The sequence below is a fragment of the Triturus cristatus genome, chromosome 3_2 (assembly GCF_964204655.1).
Source record: "Triturus cristatus chromosome 3_2, aTriCri1.1, whole genome shotgun sequence".
NCBI lineage: Eukaryota > Metazoa > Chordata > Amphibia > Caudata > Salamandridae > Triturus > Triturus cristatus.
The window spans coordinates 624,046,164-624,069,316 of NC_140584.1; the positions used below are offsets into that span (position 1 = coordinate 624,046,164).

Genomic DNA, 23,153 nt, shown 5'->3' on the forward strand with positions numbered 1-23,153 from the left:
AAATCTGGTTGTGGATGAGTTCTATATGGAAGGATAGAGCTTCACAAAGTGGAGTGGGGATGGGCAAGCTTTTAACTTTGAGGGTGGTTTAGTGAATAACAGCGAGGCCTCCACCCCTCTTACCTATGAGGTTTTAGCGAAGAATGGTGTAGCCATCAGGCAGAGCCATTTGCAGATCAGCCTGGTAGTAGCTTCTACCCATATTTCTGTCACAAAGACCAGAACTGGATTGTATCTAAGAAGAGATTGAACTCCACGCTATGATTTATCAGAGACCTCGAATTGACGAGGGCACAGGATAAATGAGATGTAGGTGGGGATACATTGTTCGCTCTGACTGAAGACTGTTGGCACTTCTAGGCAGAGAATTAGGGGTAACAGCAGAATGCTTAATTTGTGCTTTACAGATTTGGCAAGTGAAGCTAATATCGTGTCTAAGTACAATAGGATTGATACGGGGCAGCAAGGGCACTCACCTAGAGGATTTAGCGCTAGTAGAGTATTGCATGTGTAGCGCATCAAATTTGGGTGGAAACCGGCATGATGGCTGGCTGCGCTCCGGACGCAGACTGGCTTGCCTCTGGCGTGAACGCGCTATGTGCTCAATTAACTAGCCCCTCATCACAGCAATGGGTGTGCCTGGATCACGCGAAACGCTGTGAGCTGGCACAAGAAACAAGATGGGTAAATTAAAGGGGAGTTAAAAAACAGGGTCCAGCAACCCCTGGCTCCTGTCTAAGGCTCTCCTGGCACAGGAGTCTACTGGTAACCAATAACAAGCTCAAATAAGCGTGAGTAAAATACAACACATACAGTGAAATAAACTAAGGGAAACCCCTTCAAGATGTCATCACTCCTGGGAGCTAGGCACCTCCCGATAATATGGCGTTGCAAGCGCCGCCTACAAGGATCTAAATTGAGGTGGTGAGTAAGCAAACACTCTAGCAGCAGTAGCTTTTCTGTTGACCCATGGCACCTGGAATAGTTCTTCCTGCCTGGCGGCACGATGCTGTCAGGGTCCCCCTATCTAACAGAGCGGGTAAGATGGACAGGTGGTGAAGCTGCGACAAGACTCCATCTTAGCAAGCCATGCAGGCTTTCACCTTCTGTGCCCCTCATCATTTAATTTGGCCCTAAGGTATGTGCATGTGTTAGACTACTTGTTTCATGTTTCAAGATGGGTCAAGTGGGTTACTAACCTTGCTGTCAACCCCTGGAATCCAGCATATGCCTCCCCACCTAGTGGCACAACACTTTCAGGGCACTCCGAGAACAGTCCGCACCAGTCGATAGTTGCCTTGGGAGCAAAGAGCCCCTTCCTTGCCTAGCAGCCCCTGAGAAGAACCTGGCCGGTTACTGGAGTAGGACGCAGACAATCTCCTTTGTTCTCTGTGAGCACAATAAAACCTGCTGCCATGGGACTTTAACACTCTCCCCCAGCGTGGAGAGCCACCTGTCACCCCGAAACCTTAGCTGACCTAGTATCAGCGGTGGTGCACCACCATGCCTCGGGACATCAGTCCTGTGAAGGGTACCCTTACTCCTGGGCAAACCACCTTCCGCCTTTGCAGTATCCTCCAAACAGGCTGCACAGACTCTACAGTTTTTTGGCTTTCCCTAATGATGGTTATTGATCTTGTGCCCTTATTTAGACTTAGATAGAGTTTACCATGTACTTTGGGCTGCATTCCCAAGCCACTACTAGACTGAACCGTTCGCGGGGTGAGGTTCGACCAGATGGACTTGGGTCCTCTGAGTGATGCCATTGAGTGGCTCCCACTGGCAGCTCTGCCACTGGCTCACCTGGTCAGGCATGCAGGACCACATGACTTTGAACCCCTACCTGGCCACACTTCAGATAACCTGGCAGCAAGGAAGGGCTGACACACTTGCACATGTCCATCTACCACCCACCACGGCTGTGGAATCAAGCCTTGACCCCTCTGTGTCGAGAGTAATTTGCCAAGACTGCAGTCCCAGGTCACAGTCCCAGGTCATCCTGGCTGGAAGAGAAGAACTAGGGTCACCCTCTGCGTTAAAGTGACTCATGTCATGAACACTAAGAGGCCCCTCCCCTCCTGTTTACCCTTTGAAGTGATAACCGCACACAACAGCTGGGTATCCATTTAGGTACTTCAAGTGGCCTAATGGCTGTATAGAGAGTAGCTGGAGTTCTCACGTGGCCCCACCTATTCTGCCATTCAGGCTGCTATGTGAGTCATATTCACAAGATCATAATGGTTATGTGTGGTTTCTGTCCCTGCAAGGTTTCTGTTGCATTGGGTCCTGCACACCTCTGCCGGATGACAGCTCTTCCAAGTTCACCCCTGCTGTTCTCCAGAGCCCTGGGCCGTGTTGATCCTGTCCATCAGTTGTCAGTCAGGTCCTCTGGGAGCTTGCCCTGTGCCTGGACCTCACACAAGCACCTGGCAGCTGCGAACCGCTCTGCCAATTGGCGCACAAGTGAATGGTGGGATCCTGTGCACCATCTGGGAGGCAGCCAAGGTCAGGCTCACAACATCGCTCGAGCTTCTTTGCCATTAATGATATTTTCGCAGTTTCCCCTATATAAAAACCGTGCTACCACTTTTACTTCCACTTGCTAGTCAAGTATAATGATCTTTTTGGTATTCCGCCAGGGTCATTGTTGACCCCTGCTGGGCCGATCTGAGGACCGCACTGTACCATCCAATCTGTAATAGGGACAGGTGGTGTGTACAAGTGGCTTAATCAACGCAAGCTTATGACCTTCACTTACTGGAAATTACTAATTCATAGAAATGAACTGCAATCCTCAATCTCTATCAGCAAATGGTAGACAAACGCTGGTCCATCTAGTTAACATCTATGTGGCCCCACTTGCTAGACTAGTAAGATCCCAGGGGATGGAGGTGGTGTCGTATGCTGACGACACGCAGATCATGGTGTCCTTATCACAATCTATCAGCACTTCGGCATCTGGTTTTAGGAGCTGCATGCAATTGATTGCAGATTGGATGACCCTCAATTCTCTGAGGTTGAATGGTGACAAGACAGAGGTGCTGATCTTTGGTAAGGATAGGGATGCCTGGTCGAATGAATGGTGGCCGCCATCATTGGGGACCTGTCCAACCCCCTCACAGTCGGCAAAGAATCTGGGGGTCATCTTTGACACAGAGTTGGCCATGAACCTCCAGATAAATAGAACTGTAGCTACCTGTTGGGGAGTTCTAAAAATCCTCCGTAGAATAGTTCACTACCTATCCCCACAAGCAAGAAAACAAACCGTTGTAGCATTGATTGGGTCTCGTTTAGATTATTGTAACGCACTATACACTCAGATCAACAAGGGATTGCTGCTGCGTCTACAAGTAACTCAGAATGCAGCAGCAAGATTTGTTCTGGACCTTCCAAGTTCAGCCTTCGCCACTCTGGCTAGGAAGAATCTTCACTGGTTGCCCATTGAACATCGCATTTCTTTTAAAATTGTTTGTCTAATCCACAAGGCACTCATGGCAGGATCGACGGATGGATTAGGATCTTTGCTGTTCCGATATGTCCCTGGCAGATGTCTCAGATCTGCACAACAGAATCTTCTTGTTATTCCCCCCACCAAGAAGACAAGATGGGGAGCGAGAGCCTTTGCATCGGCTGCTCCGCGTCTGTGGAACGCACTTCCCCTTGAGCTTAAGGCCATCTCATCCTTACCCCTCTTTAAGGGAGCCCTTAAGACCTGGCTCTTTAGGAAAGCATATCACTAACATTGCAGCACTATTCTAGTTATTATGTTAGGCGCCTTGATGCCCTTTGGGCTGAGTCTAGCGCGTTATAAATTTAATTTCATTCATTCATTCATTATAGTGTTCTTGCAGCTTTGGACATCACAGACTTGTAATTGCTCGAACTCTAGTGGCCGAACATCATTTGTCCATGTAAGAAATTGAATGCCACTCGCTGGAAGTCACATAACTAGTTAGCATTCCGATTCATTATCAGAATTAACCTGATGAATTACTCGTCTAACTGAGAGCAGTCATGCAAAACAAACCAGAAACAGCTTTCAGATTGTGAATCCTTTCTGCGTCCGAGTCTGGTGATGTTTATTTTCCCGTAAGTTGCTTGACTGTCAAGGTATGGATCACTAGTCTGCATCAATTATATTCAGAACTATGTTGGTACCTGATCATCTTCGAAGCTCCAACTTTAATTCTTGATTAATGAAAACATTCTTGGCAAAAACTTTTGCTTTTTTTTCTAGAATAGTAGTCCAAGAATTTCTGCTTCAGCGGCACAATAGGACTAACCCCGCCCCCCCCCCCTCCCCAGCCATACCTCTTAATCATGGCCCCCATTCTGAAACCCAACAAAATGGAATTCAGGTTCTATTCTGTTATTCCTAGAAGGGATGGAAGGCGATTGAAGAACTCAGCCTTGTACAGCCAGGACTCTGATCAATCAGATGAACAAGCCCCAAGCACCGTCTTTCTACTAATCTGGAGGAAGGAAATCTATGTACCCTCGGAGAGAAAGAAGGATGTTTGACTGAAAGTATCTGACTTCTTGGTGCCTTTGCTAGGATAAAAGCTTTAAATGTGCACTGATTGTGGCTTCTGGAGCAGCTCTACCGATGGTTGTACAATTAATTTCTAATGGTTACGACTAGATGGCTGTCCATAAAGTCTGGATGTACTACTATGCATTCCAATTGAACACAGATTGGTTTCTATGCTTGCTGGGCACAGAGGGACATGCAGTGCCGTTAGCTAGAGCCTGGGCCCTAGAGGCTAGCTGGAGCCATGTACAGGATTTGGTAATGGGTTTTTGTTGGCATGGAGATGCCTGGGAGGCTCTTCCAGGCTCCTGGAAGGGTGCCTGGGCCCATACCCAGGCCTTCAGGCAGGGTCTGAAGATGTTCTGACTGGGTCCTGGTTTAAACTTACAGTCCTGCCAAAGCTGGGAACTCTACTTGTGCCTGCCAAACTCCACCCTGGGCACATTGTTACGCCACAGCTGGGGAACACAGCCCAGGGCAAAGCAGCCTGTGCCTGCGAGTGGTCTGACCGGAAGCAGGCATAGCTTTCAACCTTTCTGATATGGGCAGCCCTCCCTTGACCTGTGGTTCTCAGTCATCAGTTTGCAAGATTGCAGCTAAAGTTGATGAGCATGGCTGTCGCCATTGAGCCTGAAGTCAATCTTGCCACACCCTCTTGCCTTGGAGAAGGATCTGGTTGGTGTGTTGGATCCTCGCTCCCCAACTGTAACTATCTGTGTGAAGCTGACTAGGCTTTCTTGTAATCTGGCACCTTGTGTGACAGAGGGGGGCTTCTGGGTAAAGGCACCAACACTCATGGGTGCCTTGGCTGCAAGCAAGTTTCAAATGAGCCCTCATCGGGACTCCGAGGCCAGACCGGAATTTGGAATGCACACACAATTGGGTGTTATTTTTCGTTTACAAAATGCCACAAGTGACATTTAGTGATATATTTTGCACTTCTAGCCATCATAGCTGCCTCACAGGCATACTTTCACACAGCCCTACTTCTGAGAGCCATTTGTGAGAGGGTGGCAGAATTCATTGGTAACATGTTTGTGCATGAGACTTGGCAATGTGTAGGAGACCTCCTCTAAGTGTGATGCTCGTGTGTTTCAGGTTAGCGCTCTTTATTAGTATTGTTCTCCTATTGCATCTGTGTATTAATAGGATAGTTGCTTTTTGTGTGAGCTTGTGGGTAAGAGCTGTGTAGCATTGTTCACCCGTGTGTATTGGTGACCTTACTGAATACTAATGTTCTTATACATTAACCTGTAGAGTTGGTCTCTGTGTGACCATTTTGCAGTAATGTTTACACGTGTTATTTAGGAAAACAGAACTTTACTAACATTTCATTGTGGGAGTGGGGGCCTGGTCGAAGCAGTCGCTGTTCTGTGTCTGTACATAGCTCTATATTACTATTCTCTTGTGTGTTACACAAGCGATCAGGAGTTGCCCTCTTGTGCTATTTAGAGGTCTGAAGGAGATTTCTCGATGATGTACAATATATGCCAAGTGAGATCACAGAGTGGTTACAGAGTCCAAGTACATGGCTCATGCTTTGTACCTCAGACAAGGTATTTTTCAAAAGGATACAATAATCATAAACATATATGTAGGCACAGGCATAGACTGGCACCACCAGGCATAAAACACCATTCATAGAATACTCAGAGTAGATATAGGTTTCACTCCTTTATGGAAACAGCTAATAATGTTTAAGAAAGTTGCAGTATTAGCAATGTAATGGTTTCAAGTTTGCATCAAGTCAATGTCCGATCTATTGCCAACACCCAAAATTTAAACTAGGTCCTTCCAGATAAATGAAAGACTGTTAACTGGTTCTTTCCGATTCGCAGATGATCTGGGGTGATCTACCCAGAAGCCACTTATAAAGTCTACTGATCATATAAGGGCTCCAGTTTTCTCTCTTATGAAAGGTGTGTCATAGCTTTTCCTTTATTCTCCCTTTTCGTTGTGAGTGGTACATTTCTAAATTTCTCACAAAACTTTGCCGTGATTAGAGGACGTCTGCTTTAACAACTAAAAAGCAGTTTGACAAAGTCTAATTTTTCAGTGATCCTTCAATGGCAGGTGGTCATTTGTCTGCCAGAAGTGCTTGCCCTTATCAGTTATACCTAGTTCTTAAAACAAGCATTGGCAAAGTCAATAGGCTTCGACTTATTTACCCATTAGTTTTGTAAGTGCTTTTGTGGATTCTGGTCAGCATTGGCAAAAAGCTAAATTGTTTTGATGATGCTGTGTAGAATTGGCATAAAAACTTTGTTAAAAAAGCTTACTGATGCGGCTTCTGCCGGCTGTCGTGCCAATTCATAGACTATAGCGTGCGCATGATTAAATGTGCATGCACATGCGTCACAAAGCATGCATGTGCCTAGTTAGTGATGCAGGCGTCTTTTTTGGGTCGAACCTGGGCAGTTCATGCGCTGCTGTACGAGCCATGCTGTATTCAGGTATGGACTTGAAGCTCTGCCCACTATCTGCCCATAATTTTCATTGGCTTGTGTCATTTTCCTTTATAAATAGTGGCTTTTCATTGGTCTGTAGGCTTAGTAGTCCCTCCTTGGTACTGCCTTATCTCATCTTGTAACCTCCCATAATGACTTGCCCTCTTACTCGTGTTGTTACTCGGTAGCTTTAATTACAGCCTCTGAGCACTATTTCTTCAAATGGTTTTCACCGGCCTGTTGTTGCAAGCAAGACGCGCTCTCTCCTAACGCTTTATTATTTTTTCAATAGCACGGAAAGCCACCTGCGGCGGCCGCACCTTTGTTTTATTTGCTGTGCTGAACGCAGCCGCATGTTTTTTCCCCTACTTATTCACTTTTTTGTTTTTGTTTAGAAGGGTGTCATGCAGCGCTTTCACTTTAATAGTGGCAACGCCCCTTTCTTCAGACAAGCTGCGTCTAAAGAAAGGTCCACAGTAGCTATTAAAGTAAAAGCACGGCATGGGGCGCTTTTACACAAAAAGTATTTGCAATGTGATGGGTCTTGCATTTGCGAGAATTCAAGCTATTGTCGTTTACAAGGCCAACAGCCCAAACTCTTGTAAATGTGAGACATATTGCATTGCAAATGCTTGTTTGTTTTTTGGGACCTAAGATGGCAGAGGCCACTTAGATCAGTATATTAAAAAAAAAAAGTTAGCGAAGTGAGAATGCTTTTAGCATGGAGATGGCAGGCAGCAAATGGCGGCTTCTGGGGTCTCAGATTTGTTTCAAAAAACAAATTAACCGCAAAGTAGTGGAAAGCAACTAAGGAGCTGGTGGGAGATGCAATGGGTATTGGCCAGGGTCAAAGGAGCCAAAGAGGAGCTTGAAGATGGGACCTTTGAGGCCTTCAGTTTTAGTAATAAAAGCCAGGGACAGGTGGAGAAAGCAATGAACTTGATTAGGGAGAGGGATAAGAGAGCAACACAGATCCGAGGTGTGAAGTGTTTGTGGGAGAAGCAGCACACGAGTAAAAGAAAAAGTGCGCCCTCACTGAGTGCTAAAAGGAAAAGAGAAAAAAGTCTCTGAATGGGTACAGTGGACAGATGCAAGTTAGCGAACTGAAAGAATACTATATAGGTTATGCTCCATGAGAGGAGTAAACACAAGAGGAAAGAAGGCCATCGAGTAATAATAATAATAAGTAAGCAAATGAGTGACAAGAAAGCAATCGACTAGTAAGCAGAGGGCAAGCTGTAAAGCCACTGTAAGATTTTGGTACATCCCAAAAGCGGCTTTCTCATACAGACATTTAAATCATGTCTGGTAGGCTACACCTAAAAAAAAAAACTTTAGGCTTCCAACCTATGGACATTACTCCTCATATTACTGGCTAGTGGAAGAGCATCTTAGTACATTAGTGCCACTTCAAAAGAAATCATTTGGATTCTTGCCAGTCTTTTTGGAAGCTGGCTACGTGCAGTATGGAACATTTCTTCCAAGTGAAAAGAAAAGGAATGTTCTTCTGTAAAGGAAGGGACAACAGAATAAAACAAAGATTGTATTTTTTAACTGTGCACGAAAAAGAGAAGAGTTCAGATTTCATCACACCCCCTCACACTTAACACCAAAAAAAGTGATATGGTTCAGTTCCAGCACACCGGGAGACCATTCACTCACTTACATTCGTTTCAGTTTTGTATGGTAGAGTTAAGGGTGGGATGGTGTGTGTCTCTGAGAGCTCTGTGGTGACAGTGACTGAGCTCTCCAGTGACACACTCTTCTCTATGTGACGCTCAACTGTATAGTGATATTCTGTTTGTCAGGGAACAGCTCTATATTGGTTATCGTACTCTGTCAGTGTTAGATGTTTGTAGTTCACTTTTTTCAGTTTTCATTTGGGTATGAGAGCTCCTCCTTGATGTGTTGGACGACTTAGTCTTTGCATATTGCCTTTTTGGGAGATCCAGATGTAGGGTGTTACAATAGTCCATGTATGAGAAGAACATGTGGTTTACTGTGGTTTGAAAGTATATACAGGACATGAATAGATGTTTCCAACTCTGCACTCCTAGCTGGAACGTGCAGACAGGGCAGTAGTGAGGGATAAGGCTCAGTTTAAACAGGGATGAACTGGGAACTTGTAGGTCTTGTGGAAAATGTTTTAGTATCGCCCCATATTGCACCAAGCGAGGGAGCGTAGCCAATGTCCACATTTTTACAGGAGGACTTATATTGGGGTTTTGGGTGTCTTTCAAAGAATTATTTTTAAATTTTAGGAAACTATTTTACAGCACGAGATTCCAGAAGCCATGTGTTTCATAGGCAGTAGTGAAGGTAAAGTCACAAAACACTGTACAGTTTGGAACTGTGCCTAGGAGCGTTATTATCTCCTCTGTAAGTAAATTGTATGCCTTTCACGTTTGCTCACCCCACCTAAACCTAGCCCCTTGTCCTATATTCAACTAGGGCTTTTTCTTTGTCCCCTTGATCTCCTCCAGCCTCAACGCCAAGTTCTGTGGTTTTCGAAGATTTTAAGTTATACTTTTGGGCTTCTTTTGCTGCGCGCTTACAGAGTTTGATGGAAGCTTTTGGTATGTCACAAATGTGGCTAGCATATCAGTTAGTTTGCGGGCCTGAGTATAGGTTCGTACTCACCAGGATGTCTGACCCGAACACCTTGGCATAGTTTGCATGAGAATTTGCTTTCCATATTCCCCCAAGCATCAGCACTATAATCTTGAACTGAATTAGGGAGAATGCCAAGTCCCCAGCAATATGGAAGGTAAAGAGGCTAGAGAACAAAGGGGATGTGCATAACCATTTGGCCTAAACTTTGCTTTTGTGAGAAAATGGCCACAGCAAAGCTGTACTCGAGAATTGGGCAGATGTCAAGCAAGTGGACTGATCCAGACATGGATAACAATCAAAGGATGACAACAATATGGACCAATAGGATTCTTAATACCTTTAAGTCTCAAGGCAACCACAAATCAGGGTCAAAGTGTGATAATATCTCTCCAAGAAAACTCAACCTGTCCCAGCAGGGGGAAAAGGCTGACTGAGCAAGAACAGCTTATTGGGTGGGAGCTTGAAGCAAGAAAACTAAAAAACGAACTGAATAAAATCCTGCACTCCAATAGAACTAGCAGGGACCCGAGCAGGGATCTGAAAGAAAAGGTCACATTTCTCAGGTGAGCATACAGGAAGCTGAGAAGGGCAGCTCAGCTCAAGAAAGACGAATATAGCTGGGCAAGACTCCACGCAGCCATGAAACTGAGACTTGAGGAAATTCTGGGGCCTGGTCAGTAACCTCTCATAGGAAGAAAAAAATTGTAACATTACGCCAAAGGAATGGGGGAGATATTTTCAACAACTATACAAAATGCCAACCGCTATGTTGACTCCAAGTAGGACAACCCCAAGAAGCGAGAAGGCCTGGCCAGATAACTGTGTCACAGGGGGAGATGTGTATTTCCGCATTAGCTACATCAAAAACTTACTTAAGTCCGATGGCCTGCAAAGCCACGGAAATAGGGATGGGGACTCCATGAGCAAGAATGTGCTCCCTGACGGCTGCTGCCAATGACCCAGCCTAAACAGCGTAAGACGAATGTTAAGTATATTAAGAGGGTCAGGCACTCACGGTCCAAATGGAGTCCCTGACACTCTGCTTAACCCCTTCCATGCCCATGACGGAACGGTTTGGTCATGAGCATCGGTTGCGCTGTGCTCATGACGGAACCGTTCCGTCATGGCCCCGCCCGCGCTCGAACCCTTCAGCACCGCGGGGGAATTCCCGCAGCGCTGAAGGGGTTAAATCAGACATCCCCTTGTGGGCCCCCATCTTGACATCCGTTTACGCTAATTGCTTCTGCCCAAGCTCAGTTCTAGATAGCTGGAGGGTGGCAATTCTGGTCCCAATATACAAGAAAGGCTGCTGCCAATTGCCAAGGAATTATAGAATGATTGCATTCTTGGATGCAGAAGGGAAAGAATATGCTCGACTCTTAAACGAAAAACTCGAATCCGGGTCCAACTTGGAACAGCTGATTCTTGGTTTCAACCACGCTGCCAAAAATCTGCCATCTAGAGGATAACCAGCTGACCCTGACTTGTTCAATTGAGGACTCTATTCGGGCTAAATGCCCCACCACTATATGCAACGTTTATTGACTTCATGAACACCTTCGATAACATACCAAGGGCATGGTTTTGGGCAAAGCTTAATGGCTGGGGGGGTCTCTCCCCGTCTCTTGGAAGCAACGGAGTACCTATATAGTGAGACCTTGTGAAAATTAAGCTTACAACCTCAGAAAAAATCCATACAGATGAAGGCCATAAACAAGGATGTATCTTTGCTCCTTTATTATTTAATCACTTAATGACAGATTTGGAAAGATATCGGTCTAATGCCAGATCATACTTTTCACGCCTAGTTAACTGGAAAGTAGAAATACTTCAATGTGTCGACAATGTGGTTATTCCCAATGACATCCAAGTGAGCTCAATCAAGATTAACCTGAATAAAACAAAAAAAATGATATTCGGCAGGAAACTAATCAAAAAAGGTATGTGGTATGGGGAAGGGATGAAACTAGAGAGAGTAATAACCTTCAAAAACTGGGAGTACATCTGGATGTAAAGACCTCAGCCAAGTAGCTATCATGCACAATGGGGCATTTAAAAAGGAACCTGCCTGGCCCAATTTGGCAACCCCTACTAACTGTGGTGGCTTCAATGGTAATGCCTACCTTATTCTACAAAGCAATAATGTTTAAAGATCACCTTCTCGAATTATTGGACAAGCAGCAATGTGCTCAATATATAAATCTGTTTGCCCTGCCTGAGTGTACCAGATAATCTCAAATCAGCCTAGAATTTAACATCTAGAAGCTAAATCTGGTGCTACGTGCAAAGTGGATAGCCTACTGCTTAAAGTTAACAAGCATTGGCATAGCCAATAGGTCTCGCCTTTGGGACCTTACAAGTGTTTAGTTATGCAGCACAATATCCCTGGTGCAACAACATCAACTGTTGCATGGCTAAACACTTATAAGGTCCCAAAGGTGAGACCTATTGGCTATGCCAATGCTTGTTTTTCATTTGCTGGCTCTACGCCAGGCAGTGGGGCGACGCTCCTCCACCATTGCAGAGGAGCCGCTGCTGAGGGCATCCCACCAGCAACCACTGACTGAATTAAGCACTGTCCATCCAGGCTTACAAAGCAATGCGTTTGAAAAACATTTCGAAAACCATATCTGACACACTGGTGATTAGCACAGAAATTCCTAATTGGGGCTTTTATTTCACCTCAGATTTTATATCATCATTTTACTATCTAATCTTAGTTCAACTCACAGGTATGTGGAGTGAAAGGATGGAGCGCTCAGTGAGTATATTTTTAGGAATCTGGCAACAAAACTGCAAATTATTATATTGTTAAAAGTAGAGTTATGCTAAATATAGATCGGGCCCACTGTAGCATGCTTAGATCTGGAATAGGATGTGGACCTTATGTAGAATTTGGATCTGAGCCGAGGTTTCTTCAAGTTCTTTCCACAGATGTCGGTGAGGTCTCATCCAGACTCTCTGGTGTGCTTTTCTAATTCAGGCTCCACCGCAAGTGCAAAACACCGGACCGAGGTGCTTTCAGACTGCGGGCAAGAATCCGGCAGCTAGATCAAAGGCAGGCTGCCCACCTCTGTCACTGAAGTGCAGACTGACTGAGCTGCTCGTGTTGAAAAGCGTGTCCTTTTGTTTTTGTTGCCGGTTCAGAGCGCCCTCTAATTAGCACTTTCTGTCAGTGTACAGTCTTACAGGGTCTAACTCGGATGGCCGTGTTTGGCATGTGCGCTCCGGTGTGCAGAAGTGCCCGCGCGACAGGTCTGGAAGAGTCCGGTCGCTGCCTGAGCCCTCTTGATAGCTTGTTGGCAGCAACAGCGCCCCCTCTCGCCACCGACAGGGATAGCCTCGCACTGCTGCAGAAGCTTCTTTCCAGTCTTGGCTCGATGCCAGCACATCCTGTTCCGCTGCTGAGCTGGTGATCTGCTCCCAGTGTCGGCAGGCTGTCTGTACATGGTGTCCTTTGGAGCGGGGATGTTCTTTTCGTCGCTGCAGCGCCGGAGTCAGCGCGCGCATACTTCTTTTGCCTGAAAGCTCACCTTGCACTAAGAGTTCTTAAGTGATGTTCGCATCGGCTGGTGTTCTACTTGTCTGGCACAAAAAGGGTACTGCAGTTCGAAAATGGAGCACAAATCTGAGTGTAGTTTTGTTAGTTTCTTCTATTAAGAGATGACCTGGTATGAACCCTTTACACGGAGACGGTTAAAACAAGCCCGCGAGTGGTGCGCGCGCTTGTGTGAGGGATCTGTTTCCAATTATCGCGCACGCGTCCGGGCATGATAATTGTAAACAGATGTCGCCCGTGCGGCTAACCGCAGGCAATAGGCCGTGGGCGGAGCAAAGGCGGGACATGCACCTGGCTTTGCCCAATTGCGTGCTGTCTTTCTTAGAAAGACGCACGCAAAGCCCAATAGCCTGTGAGAAAAACACACGCACAAGCGCGTGGTCGGCTTTCTGAAGCCCCTTACTAAAAGTCTCGCAGGTCAGCGCATGCGCGCTGCTCTAGGCTCGACCTAAAAACTGGCACAGCTAGTATGTTAAAGCAGCTGCTATGGAGGAAAACCCAGGAGTCGAACTCTGAGTGAAGGGCATTCATAAAGAAATCCATTTTAAGAACTGGAAGTGGAGCATATCGTCAATTTACTGCCCCCCACAAAAATAAGTGCTAAACTAGCAAATAAGAATGCAAAATCTTTATCGGCGGCAGAAGATTTAAAAGCCCGGCAGCTGGGCTACTGAATTATATTCTTATTCTCCAGGCTGCCTTCCAACCTACCTGTGTTCATCGCTTCCCATCAGAGAAAAAATCAGCCTCATGAGATGGCGATTCGGCCTGATACCTCTAAGATGCTATTGGTTCAGGTGTTGAAACGGAGACACAGTTAAGCAATGGAGACTACGCAGCAAATCAGAGGAGTCATTGACGCATGTGATTTGCATCTGTGAGAGTTTACGTCCACTGAGGAAGTTCTGGCTATGACCAATGTTCCGCCTTTTAAACAGTTGATCATGTAGGAGTACCATCATCTGCTGTCTTAAAGGCGAATCGAGTCAGTTCTCAAAGCGCCTGATATGGTATATGAGATCAGTGTCGGATAGCACAAACTGGTGGGCCAAAGGAACACTGAACCATCTTAGAAGGAACAGGAATAATGAAACGGCTTGTAACTTGATCGTGTCAGTATACCCCTTAAAAGCTGTGATAAACAAGCTACGGCCATGGGTCATATTGACAGTGAACTCTCAAAGAAGGAACTGGAATAAGAGAAGGCTTGTTTCCTAAACATTCCTCTAAAATGTTGGTAGGAGTTTATAGAGATTTATAGGGGAGAAGTTCAATAGCGGGAACAGTGCAGTATCTAGAGAATGCTTCTTTTGGGTTGGGGTATGGTCTAGGAAACGTTTGTTGTGCGATAACATGAAGATGTCAACATTTAATAAAAGTTGACTTGGTGTTGGGCATGTGTGTGAGGTTGGGCAGGTGCCCCAGGGTGGTGCAAAAAAGCTTAGTGCAATAATGGGATTAGGGAAGTGTTTATTGAAGACTCCCCCCTTTAGGTTTTTAAATTGTGAGGAAACGTTTGTACCTTAACAGCAGGCTGATGACAATGGGTGTGGGTGAGGAATGGAAAGGGCCCTTCTGCGCCCTAGAAAGTATAGTGCAATAAAGGGATATGTGCAATACTTACTGAAAGCTCACTTTTTGGAAACATTGAGTGCAACAATGGTATACGTGCAATTATCACAGATGGCTTAACTATGTGATTAATGAGGTGAAATGAAAGAGTTTGTAAATGAAATGTGGAAAAAAGTTTATTTGGTGATCTGTTTGTGCTACATATTTATTTGTTTACCCCTGAGGTTGGGAAGGCATGCAAGTATATATTTTACACTAATGATTTTAATTAATCGGGCAGTCAATAAATAAATTCTAAAAGCAAGGGCTGCATTCCTCTCGTATCCCCAGGCAACAAAGCATGGATGGCTGTACAGGTGTCAGATTTTTATATCTGTTATACTCACCTAAAGTCCCATCGGTAGGGGATAGCATAGGACAGAGTTGTGAGAAAATCTGTACAGCTGCTTCCATTCACGGTCTATCGGAAGAAATGGTGCGTTGGAAGAAGGCCCACCTTTCTTTACATCAGGGCTATTTTATTTTACAGATTTGTAGAGCGCATGGCTGCCCATGGGCGTCCCAGCGCTGGTAGACAAGAACCTGGTGGGAGATGTTTTTATGGGAACAGCCATGTTTTAAGTGCTCTACGGAATGAAAGAAGGTTAGGTTGGGCTCTGAGATTAGGGGGGAGCGAGTTCCACAGTTTGGCTAGACATCTTAAATAACTTTCCTGTTTGTGATTACCTGTTTCAATGCGGTGTTGTAACCTCATCCTACTTTCTCTCTCATTCTTTCCTTCCAGGAGGTGATGGCCCCCTCAGGTGAGGGTTGTCGGATCTACTAGCCATGCCAGGGATTGTGGTTTTCCGACGGCGATGGTCCGTAGGAAGCGATGACCTGGTACTGCCGGCGATCTTCCTCTTTGTACTGCACACCACCTGGTGAGTCTCCAGTAACTGTAGCAGCAAATGTTAATCCAGTTGATAACCACAACTACGTCCTTAGTTATTCTTTGCCGTACAAAAGGCGGGGCCGCAAATGAATTGAGAGTTACTTTGAGTGGCGGGAGTCAACTTTTGAGCATGCGTCGAAAAAAGTACTTGTTTGTTTCGGGATAGCTCTGAATCCCGGGTACCCAACCGACCCTTGTAAAAGGATAACTGGTGATGGATCCGGTCATAATGGCGAAGGTTGTGTAACCCAACCTGAGGAAGAGATAAATAGCCTTGCAGAGTCAACTCTGCTCTTTGTCGCCCCAGGCAAACTTCAACGACAAACCGGGCTCAAGGTCACATTTATTGATTTCTTTATCTTGATTTGGAAAAACATAGCACCATAAAACGTCATTCTCACTTAGTTGGTGTACCTTTAAAATTGTCTTTCTACGATATTGCAGAGCATAAAAAGTACAAATGAACTACAAGATAAAGCTTAGCACAAGAAAATGCCTCTCACTGAACATTATCGAGTAGCTTGATGTACGAAACAAAATGTTGGTAACGACAAAAGATTAATCTAATAACGTCATTAAATGAGAAGCGCCAGCAAAGCCGTTCAGTCTAGGATAAAAACACAAAATCAGTAGAGGTTTTGACATATATACACTACATAGTCAGTGACGGCAACTCCGGAGTTAAAGTTACATCGTTCTGACCGACAACAAAGGTTTTTGTTTTTTTACTCTTTAGTAACTTTTCACCCATTTTATAAAATTGCATGAAACTTTGCTTGCATCTGATTAGGCCACATTGACTTGATCCAGAAGAGATTTGTGAAGATCAGTTAAGGGGAAAAAAGTTTTCTGGGGTGGGGTGGGTCTGAAAATTGTTGAGCCTAATGTTAAGTCCCAAACAGAAACGTCTATTGCACTGTCAGCAAAAACTGCGATCCGATTGCAAGGATGCAACTGAAAATTTGGTCTAACTGCCATTATAGTATATGAAGCACTTTTTTTTGGTCCAGGAAAGAAAAGTGCAGGGAGGCAAAATGGGGAAGGCAAAGCATTCCCTGATTGCAATGATTGCAATGTTGGAAGGGGTCCAGATTACTAATGCTGTGGCAAACATTTTAAAAAGCCCCTTGTGTCATGAGGTTTGTAGACCCAGGCACAGATCTCAAGCCAGCATTTTGTACTTTGTCCGCCGAGCCTAGTGCCAGTAAATTTTTATTCCTTGAGTGCCCCTTTGTGAAAATCTAAATATTTGATGTGGAAACCCTCCTTGTTCTATCCAGTACTTAACTTTCCTCCTTGCTCGATTTTGGTACTCTTGGTTTGTAGATGTTTTCTCTATATACTGGACGTTGGTTTCCTTGAGTCTGGCTTGATGTCCTGTTTACGAACATTTGAGTCCGGCTTAATCTTTCTACACTACAGCACGTGCCCTACTACACCATGCCACAGAAACATTTAAGACTTGTTGTTTTGATTCTGTCTGACCATCCTTAGTATTAGTATTTATAGGAGTTTGGATGGGTCTACACATCACTGTTGTGTGGCTTTAGATGAAGTCTAAACTGCACCTTTGCCAGTGCTGGTAAATAGCACTTTAGCACAGTACGAACTCCTGGCTTCTTTAGGAGTTCTAAAGCTCAGTCATGTAGTCAAACATTGGTACTTGTAGCTGAAAACTGCCTAAGATGTCCTGATGCTAAATCTTACAACAACCTTGTTATGAACAGTACTTAGCAGATTGCATGGTAGCTTCCCGGTTTAAGCAGCTTTTACATGCTCAGCCTTTGAAAATGGATATCATGGCTTGCAGTATACTTATGCAGAGGCCATTAACAGGTTACAATACATTAGCTAAGATCCTTAAACCAAGGATCACCCTCTTTAAGACTCTGTCGCCTACCAGGGTTGTATACTGGGGCAGTCAATTTACTCCTCTGCCAGCCTCTGGTGATGCAGAAGGCAGCAGCCAGGCTTCTCCTCCACCTCCTACAGGCAGTGCATTGGCTTTCAGTGGCAGGCAGATCTAATTCAAGGAGCTCATGCATTGGGCTGCCCGCAGCGTACGGCCCATCTTCCTGCAGACAACCCTCCCCAGCTTCAGGAATCCTCTAACAAATGGTGCCACTTCCTTTGTGCAGACCTCCAAGCTTTGTAACACGATTATGATGCAGAGAGGAAACCGGAAGACTATCTTGGATTCCAGAAAGCATTAAATCCTTTATCTGTCTGTATCTCATCAATTGGACATTGAAGATAGTTTCCCCCTCTGGAAGACTCAAAAGGGTGTAAAAACACATAATGGATAATAATGTACCAGCCTGTCCATATTCTGTGAAGCGGACAACTTAATAACTTGCATATATTAGATAATGAATAGGAGATATATTTTAGTTATTTTCTGCATTGTATCGTTCATCTCTTGGTAGGCCTTAATCGACCAGAGCAGGCTACCTTCACAGCTTGGTATTACCTCTTACCCGTCTTCTCTACGTCTTTGAAAACCTGAGTTTTGCTTGCCTTTTGGCATCACTCATAAGCCTCCACAGTTTCAACGATGAGTCAAAACATGTCAGACTTTATAAATGTTGTTTCTTGGAATGTAAACGGTATAACATTTCTGTCAAACAAAAGAAAAATAAATCTTTCTTCTAAAAAGTTTCCAGGCTTGTGTAATTTTTCTTCCAGAAATTAACATGAAAAAACTTGGTCACAGAAAAATGGCAAGCAACTCCGGTTTGGGATGAAAAAACATAGCTACTTGCGTAAATCTCCTGGAGTTAGCATCCTAATAAATGCACATATAAGAGCAAAATCTGCCTCAGAAAAAGGATAAAGAAGGGAGTGGGATTAAGCAGAAAGATGAGAACTGCAGATTGGAAAGATTGTTTGATGAACAGACATATATACATCCTGAAGAAACTTGAGACAAGCTAGAAGATTCTATGACCAACATGACCCACACTATGTTAGTGTGATCAACCGCGAAAGAATGAGAAATGGGGCGGTGTTGTAAAACATTGAAGACATGTTTGGCTTGCCATGCAGTTGGAGGATTTGCTACAACTAAATATTTTTGAATCTGTAGGGTCATACAGTACTAATAGTGGAGAACTAATCTCTTTTTTTAAACTAAAAATAAGGCACGATGCGAGATTCATCATTTTTGAAAATAGGTAAAACGCAATTTTAATATCTCACCAAAGTGGAATTAGTATCCAAGTTTCTTCCTAGACTGGCAAAACGGCTACAGGGAAACTGCAACCTTCTCAAAGAAAAGGAGCCAGTGTTAGATTTTCGTGTAACCAATTTAGGATCTGTCTAACAGACCAGGAAAAGAAAAGTTCAGAGGTCCCTACTGAAAAAGAAAATGAATCAACGCTGAAAGCATGTTTATATTTCCTCCTCATGTACACATTAACGTTGTATTTGCTTTTTATCTGAACAAATAGTTTCATGGCGTTTCCCTTAGGGTATACGTTTTGTTCATGCTTTGTCATTTTCGAAAAAATCTCATAGGATTATGTAAACTGGAGAAAAAGTGGCCAGGTGGTGTTTCATGATTTCACTTCCCCTGACACTTTTACAGGCAGGAGGAGCGTTGTGTTCTGTTAAGTCCCTGGCAGGGAGCAGTTTATTAGTGCAATATTTTTTTGTTTCGTCATGTTGCAGTGCTTTGTTAATACTTGTTCGTATTTATGGTTTCACAGTTTGCTAGAAAATAGCGCAGTCTTGATTTACAAAATTATCGACTTACTCTAAAGTGTTGGTAAAGTTTTTGTAAATTCATGTGGCATCATGAGTTATTAATACACAGTATAGAATCCCACTCTGCAGGATGGGTTGAGGAGAAAGCTAGTGAGGCGGTTGAATGCATGCAAGGACGCATATATAATACCCAGTATCCTTTTGTTGCAAAGGGTTTCTTGTTGTGAGTTTATTATAAAAAATACAAGGGTGGATCTTACAATCTTTGGTTCATGGGCATGGTATGAAGGCATGGGCTTCTTTTATTGGTATTTATTGGGTTTGGAGAACGTGTTCAGTCTCTAGGTGAGTTTTAAGAAATCCTACAGATGGCCTATTGAACTTTAAGGACTAGGCAAGCTATTGCAGTCCTTGGATCACTGCAAGAGAGCGTTTATTTTGATGTCTTTAATTTCCTAACTCTACCTATTAGTGTTTTGGTGGGCAAGAGAAGCTGTTCTCTTTGAATATTCTTGTGCCGCGAGTTAGAATGGCTAAGGAAAGAAAGGGACTTGCATCATCAGAGAGCCACGTGAGTCTCCATGAACTCTTAAGTTTCCAAGGTATTCTTGGCTCTAGGTTTGAGTGATTATGTGACAGTTTTAAAACCATAGATGTCTGTAATCTACATGGCAGTTCTACTGACGCAGGTCAGACGCTCTGAAAGTGTTACCTGGCACATGAGGGCATACAATTGACCTCTTGTATATCTAATTCTTGCATGGAGATACTAATTGAAGCCAGATGGCCTAATCTTAGAAGGTGTATTTCCCCTAAACCATTTTGTGTGTTCCACAGAGCCAGGTGCTTGTTCCTTTTTGAATGTGTATTTCCTTCCCAAGACCATTAGATGGCATCTGGCAGCAATGCATGCTGGGAGAGGGTGATCCGGATATTAAATCACTTTCTAGAGTACCTGTAGTCTTCATCTTCGATTTTCTCTAGTAAGATGTCCAGCTCCATCTTGAGAGATTAACTGGGTCTTATATAAGCTTGTGCGCTTTGCGGTGGTCCTTAGCACCTCTGTGACATCAAGTACCAACAGTTGATGATGGCGTTATAGCAGTTGCTCCTAGAGCATGTGATACATTTTCTGGGCTCCCCTTTGTTGCTTCCACTGAAATACACCAGTGTTACACATGCACTCATCATTTCTTTCTACAGTCCTTTGGCTTTCACATCGACCAAGGCATTGCTCACCCAGTATTCCATCCAAGACACCTGCAGAACAGTCTTTGTATGCTGGATGCCTGAAGAGCATTAAGATCTGACAGTGACAGCAAACATTAAAAGCACTCATCTATTATTCGTTGCCTTCGACCCATCAGGCAGAGGAAAATACATTCAAAGGGACACCTATCGAAGTGGATTGTGACATGCATATGCCAATGTTATCACTAAGATAACGATTGCAAAGTACAAAAAGAGCAAATTCCACAAGAGGCGAAGCCACTGTGGCTGCGTTCCTAGGCAATATTCCCGTGACTTAAGTGGCAAAATGAGGTTCCGCCCATTCCGTGGCTAGACGCTCATTTTAGGTATCACCTACCAGACAGAGCAAGCTGTCTGTTTGCGCAAATACCTATTGTCAGCTTACAGTGCGCTTATATCCCAACCATTGGTTTCCATTGATTGACTTTGTCACTCTCATTTGCTTCCTTTTTATTTGTTATCTTATGTAAACTTTCCTTCCTCTTTTGTTTGCCCCTCTCCAAGGGCATGGCATCATTACTTGTATCTTTGACTTCTTACTTTTCAAGAATGACTTTTTGTATTTTTAGCTAACCACAGCATGAGATAGTGCATGTGTTTTCCAGCTGTCTTGCTCTTGTACTTTTCACCTCCACGTGCTCCATATTCCTCTCTCTCACCCGTGTGCTTCTCAAAGTAGAGACCAATTGGCTCTGCCAATACTTGCTGTATTCTGGTGCAAGACAAGATGCTAGTTTGGTTAAACAATCTACGTGACCTACTTAGGTAATCTGCCTCTCCACAAAACCACTGCCTCCCCATTCAGTTACATCTTTATGCAAACTATGTGAGTTTATAACCAATTAATTAAAAAGAAAAGAGAGACTTCTTATATGTAACACTAGCCTTACAACTTGATACCTGTTCTAGAGTTGCATGTGCCCATTCCAATAGTAGTTAAGCGAAGGATAAGTTGACATGTCACTGCCTAATAATAAAATCTGAAGAGACATTAAAACATGGACAAAATTGGGTTTTAGTTGATTAAAAGGTATTTAGCTGCAAACATTTCCCCCAGTCACTGTCTTTAAGATTGTTTTTCAACTATGGGTTTATTTCGAATTCAACTTGTAATTGGAATTAATATGAAAAGCATATGAATTCTCAAGTAACATCAAGCTGCAAAGAGTGTATGAGATGAAACATGCTGAGATTGTGTTTTTATAGAGTAGGGAGTATAAACCCTCAATTACTGGAAGTGGTCTCGTTTCATAAAGAAACGAGCAGAATACATGTTGCTGAAATGGGAAATGCGAATGAGTGTCCTGTCTGGTGGGCCTTCGTTATGGAGTCCATCAGTTTGACTTTGTTTTCCAACGTACCCATGCCAAGGCACATTTGACAGGGATATGCTGAGGCACACAAGTTCTGTGAGGTACAAATCAGTCTCTGTGGCAGCCATACTGACTGAACTCCATTACTTTAGACTGCCAGACTCTGAGAAATCCCAGATCGATGCACGGTGAGTGCCCAGACTCGAAATTGCTATGAGGTGCTACATATGATCGAAGTGCGGTGTGTATATTCTGGTGGCATACCATAACACATAGGCTGACATCATCGTAATGCAAAATGTATCTGCATGGCAAATTTTGACTATGCTGAGACCAGAAAAAAAAATACAGAAAAAAGTGATGGATGGAATCCTTGAATTAATATCAGCCAGTGGTAATTACTCTGGCTGCATTCCAGTTCATTGTTATTTTGCACACCATGTCACCTCAGTTTGGATCCTGCCCCAGTTGGAACAGTCCATCCCAAACTGCCAAGCCAGGTCCTCCATGAACCATAATACAAGCAACACAGGACCATTTTCACCCTAGTTATGGGCTCATCAGCCAGGTACAGCTTGGTTCCAGCAACAAATTGTGCACTGGAGCCACATCTGAGCATACCCAACCAACTTAGAGCGACCAACTAAAGTACATCAAAAAGTGATGGATGGAATGCTTGAATTAATCTCAGCCACTGGCAGTTACACGGGCCACATTCCAGTCCATTGTTATTTTGCACTCCTTGTCACCTCATTTTGGATCCAGCTATATACAAATCAGACTTGACCCTGCTCCAATTGGAACAATCCAGCCCAAACTGCGAAGCCAGTTCCTCCCTGAACCAGAACACAAGCAAACCAGGACTGGTTTTGCCCTAGTTATGGGCTTATAAGCCGGGTGCAGCTTGGTTCCAGTGACAGTGTGCATGTCTGGAAATGCCCGTCCCACTTAGGGCGACAAACTAAAGTATACAAAAAAGTGATGGATAGAATGCTGAGACAAGAATCAGTCAATAAAAACAGCAAGACAGTTGGTATAAGTCATTTCATTAAGTCTCACCACCTTCTAAAATGCAAGTTATAAATATTGTACCTCATAAAGTAACCAATTATCTGATAGAGACATCTAGCTGCAGATTCCTTAGCATAGAATATTACACAGGCATCAGGCTGGATCCGGAAATTGCCAAGCAGTACCCCTGTGCACCGGTAGGTGGTGTCTTTTGGAT

At 44.1% G+C, this 23,153-nt stretch overlaps 1 protein-coding gene across 2 annotated transcripts in view; it reads left to right on the plus strand.

Moving 5' to 3' along the window:
• DAGLA (diacylglycerol lipase alpha) overlaps nt 1-23,153 on the plus strand; it is a 321,198-nt gene that overhangs the window by 66,784 nt on the left and 231,261 nt on the right. For both annotated transcript variants that reach the window (XM_085648539.1, XM_085648538.1), the window contains exon 2: nt 15,507-15,645. In XM_085648539.1, the coding sequence (XP_085504665.1) occupies nt 15,551-15,645 (95 nt within the window). In that variant the 5' untranslated portion in view covers nt 15,507-15,550. The remainder of the gene's footprint in view (nt 1-15,506; nt 15,646-23,153) is intronic.